At 36.5% G+C, this 3311-nt stretch overlaps 1 protein-coding gene across 1 annotated transcript in view; it reads right to left on the minus strand.

Moving 5' to 3' along the window:
* LOC107754650 (tumor protein p53-inducible protein 11-like) overlaps window positions 1-3311 on the minus strand; it is a 38923-nt gene that overhangs the window by 14560 nt on the left and 21052 nt on the right. Inside the window, exon 2 of the mRNA XM_016571189.1 lies at window positions 1293-1461. Within this exon, the coding sequence (XP_016426675.1) occupies window positions 1293-1461 (169 nt within the window). The remainder of the gene's footprint in view (window positions 1-1292; window positions 1462-3311) is intronic.

Consider the following 3311-nt stretch of genomic DNA (forward strand, 5'->3'; position numbering starts at 1 on the left):
CCTACATAATGTTAAACAAGACTTCACTTTAAACCTTAAAATAAATAAAATTTCTGCAATCGTTTAACCTTTACTTGTCATGTAATGTTTACTTTGTTTGCCATGGGCCACAAAAGGCGTTTTCTCCGACATGCTGTGACTGACAATAGAATTATAAAATACACCAAAAACGCAACATAATTACGAAATGAAACTGTTTGTGCACTGTAATCCAAATCTTCTGAATCCATACGACTGCGAGAATTTTTAATAATTCAAAAAAACTACTTTTTCAAACTCGTCCTAGATGGTTTGTCTGATTTTCACCAAAATTGGCTCAGAACATCTTCAGACTATGCTGGCAAAAAGTTATAGAATTGAAGTACATTAGTCAAACCGTTCTCAAATAGTATCGTGTATCGTTACAAAACTCTGTATGTGTCTTCGGCACCCTGCCCTGATGGTACTCATAAAGTTTCGGGGCAGCTTGTGGTCAAAAGTTATAAAGAAATTTCCAAAAAAAGCTAATAACTTTTATATTAGCCTATTGTAATGAAACAAATTGTAACCGTCTCAATATATTCTTTGGGTCATGCCGAGAACAGGGATACCAATTTTGGTAGTTGGATGAACGTCCTGTCTGCCATTTTGATTTTCTTTAAAAACCTATACTTTTTCAAACTCCTCTTAGACCGCATCTCTGATTTTCATCAAATTCGAGTCAGATCATCTTCAGACTGTGCTGACAAAAAGTTATGGATTTCGTGTCGATAGACAAAACCATTTTTGTATAGCGCAGCAACATATTTGAGGCATGATGCCAAAATGACTGGATGTATCTCTGCAAAGCTTTGACATATTGACATCAAACTTTGTGTGTGCATTGTCACCTCACACAGAACACACCACATCGATTTAATAACAGCACCACCTATTTGGGCAAAAGTGATAACCCATTAAATCAATTTACTAGTGGTTGTGTTTATGATTTTTGAGCCATTTTGACTAAAATCATCTTAAAACGGCTTCAATTACTCACTGCTGCAGTTGGTCTGATGCTTGATGCCTTGCTTGCTTCTGTAGTGCTTAGCCCGAATAATTACTGCTTGCAGCTATAGTTATTATTATTAATATCAATGCATACACTTCAAGTTGCACTAAACCCCAGAAAGACATTAGACACAATCAAAAAAGCTACTAGAATATTTCGATGTAGGAAACAATCTCAAAATATGAAGAAAAAAAATTTTCTTTCATGAATAACTGCTATTGAGGTCAAATATGAATGCAGGTGCAGACAAGTGGGATGTTACCTTTGACCTGTGCACCTCTCCATCATCATCCTCCCCACCAACACCCAGGACCTTTCGGGACTTGAGGCGACTCACAAGATCAGTCTGACTGTGCTTCTTCATGAGAGGTGGAGGTGTGGAAGCCATGGCAGCGGAGGAAAGCAGACACTTCAGTGTGCTGTCAGGGGGACTGAGGAAACGATAATACATCAGAAGGAGCACTTTCTCAGAACTGTTTGCTCCTAGTATTTCAGTTATAGAGAAAAAAAATTTCACAACCAGTAATATGCAGGGTTTGTGAAATATCAGCACAACAACAGCATGTCATTCTGTTTCACATCTATGACCAAGAATAATCATAGCTATCAGTAAGGCTTTTTTACAGGCTAAACGAAAAAAAGAGAGCAGTAGAAAAACATATAGACAATGCAATGTGACCTATTGAAACAAGCCCACATCCTCCCACACAGCCGCACACACAAAGATTTAGAGGAAATTGTGTTGGCTGAATAGGGATATACTAAAAACATTTTTAAAGACTGCAAAAAACCAAGGTTATAACCAGACACAGGGAATGAATGAGTGCGTGTGTGTGTGTGTGTGAGAGATTTCCCTTACTATGCCCTTCATTCACAAAATTCTACATATTACCTGTCTCTTGCACATTTGTTACATACACTATACCATCATTTATTCCTCTGATGGCAAAGTTGAATTTTCAGCAGCCATTACTCCAGTCTTCAATGTCACATGATTGATGCTCAAAAAACATTTCTTATTATCTATGTTAAAAACAGTTTACAAAAGAATATTTTTGTGGAAACCATGATATGTTATTTAGATTTTTTTTTAAAACAGCATTTATTTGAAATATATATATATCTTTTATAAATGTATTAACTCTAAATTTCATGCACCCTGAATAAAAATTAATGGTCGATATTAGTTTTTTTACAGCCGATGCCAATATCTTGGAAAGCAGGGTGGCCGATGGCCGATATAAAGCTGATATAATTGTATTTATTTGAATTAATATTTAAGAAATTTGAAATCATTTGAAAATGGATTCAAAAATAAATTTGTAAAATAAACATACTTATACTTTAGATGACAAAGTATTTTTCGATTTGCACGTACCGAAAAAGTCACGCAGAGAACACGCGATCGTGCAAGATACACATGCACACTTCACAAGATCTCACAACTGGATTCGACTAAGTTTGCAAGGTTTGTGAAATTAAATTTTCATTAGCCATTCAAAGATTTGTTTAAATGATGTAAATGCGTATTTTCTGAATGCTGACGGCAAACGAGAAAGTATTATAATGTTAAAAAAGTCACGCAGAGAACACGCGATCGTGCAGGATACACATGCACACTTCACAAGATCTCACAACTGGATTCGACTAAGTTTGCAAGGTTTGTGAAATTAAATTTTCATTAGCCATTCAAAGATTTGTTTAAATGATGTAAATGCGTATTTTCTGAATGCTGACGGCAAACGAGAAAGTATTATAATGTTTGCCTTTCTATTACTAATAGTAAAAAAGCAATCGTTATAATACTTTTTGTATAGGCCTACATTTTAATTCCTTTGTTTAACACCTCTATCGGATTATTAGACAGACTTCTATCTGTATTAAGATGACGGCGAACAAGAGGGAGAATGTGAGCACTGTGTGCTCAGGCGCTGTCGCTCTCAAAATAAAAGTCCCGCCTCGAACGCATCGGCCAAACAGAAAAACTTATCGGCAGTGGCCAATATTTGAAAAAATGCCAAATATCGGTCGACATATCGGCCTTGGCGATATATCGGTCGAACATGTAAGGTCTCTGTCTTGTGAAACAGGCCCCCATAAGCTGTGGATTCACCACGTGAATTATGAAACAGAAATATTACAGAAGGATCTAAAGATCTCCCCCCTATCAGCCATCATGAGGTATCTATACCAATCACCCCCAGCACATGACTCCAATATTCTGGGTCGACTTCCTGCCAGTCTTGTCGTCATCTACTCAGAGGAGTGATTAAAGATTAAT

Source organism: Sinocyclocheilus rhinocerous, unplaced genomic scaffold, assembly GCF_001515625.1.
Source record: "Sinocyclocheilus rhinocerous isolate Xijiao unplaced genomic scaffold, SAMN03320098_v1.1 scaffold742, whole genome shotgun sequence".
NCBI lineage: Eukaryota > Metazoa > Chordata > Actinopteri > Cypriniformes > Cyprinidae > Sinocyclocheilus > Sinocyclocheilus rhinocerous.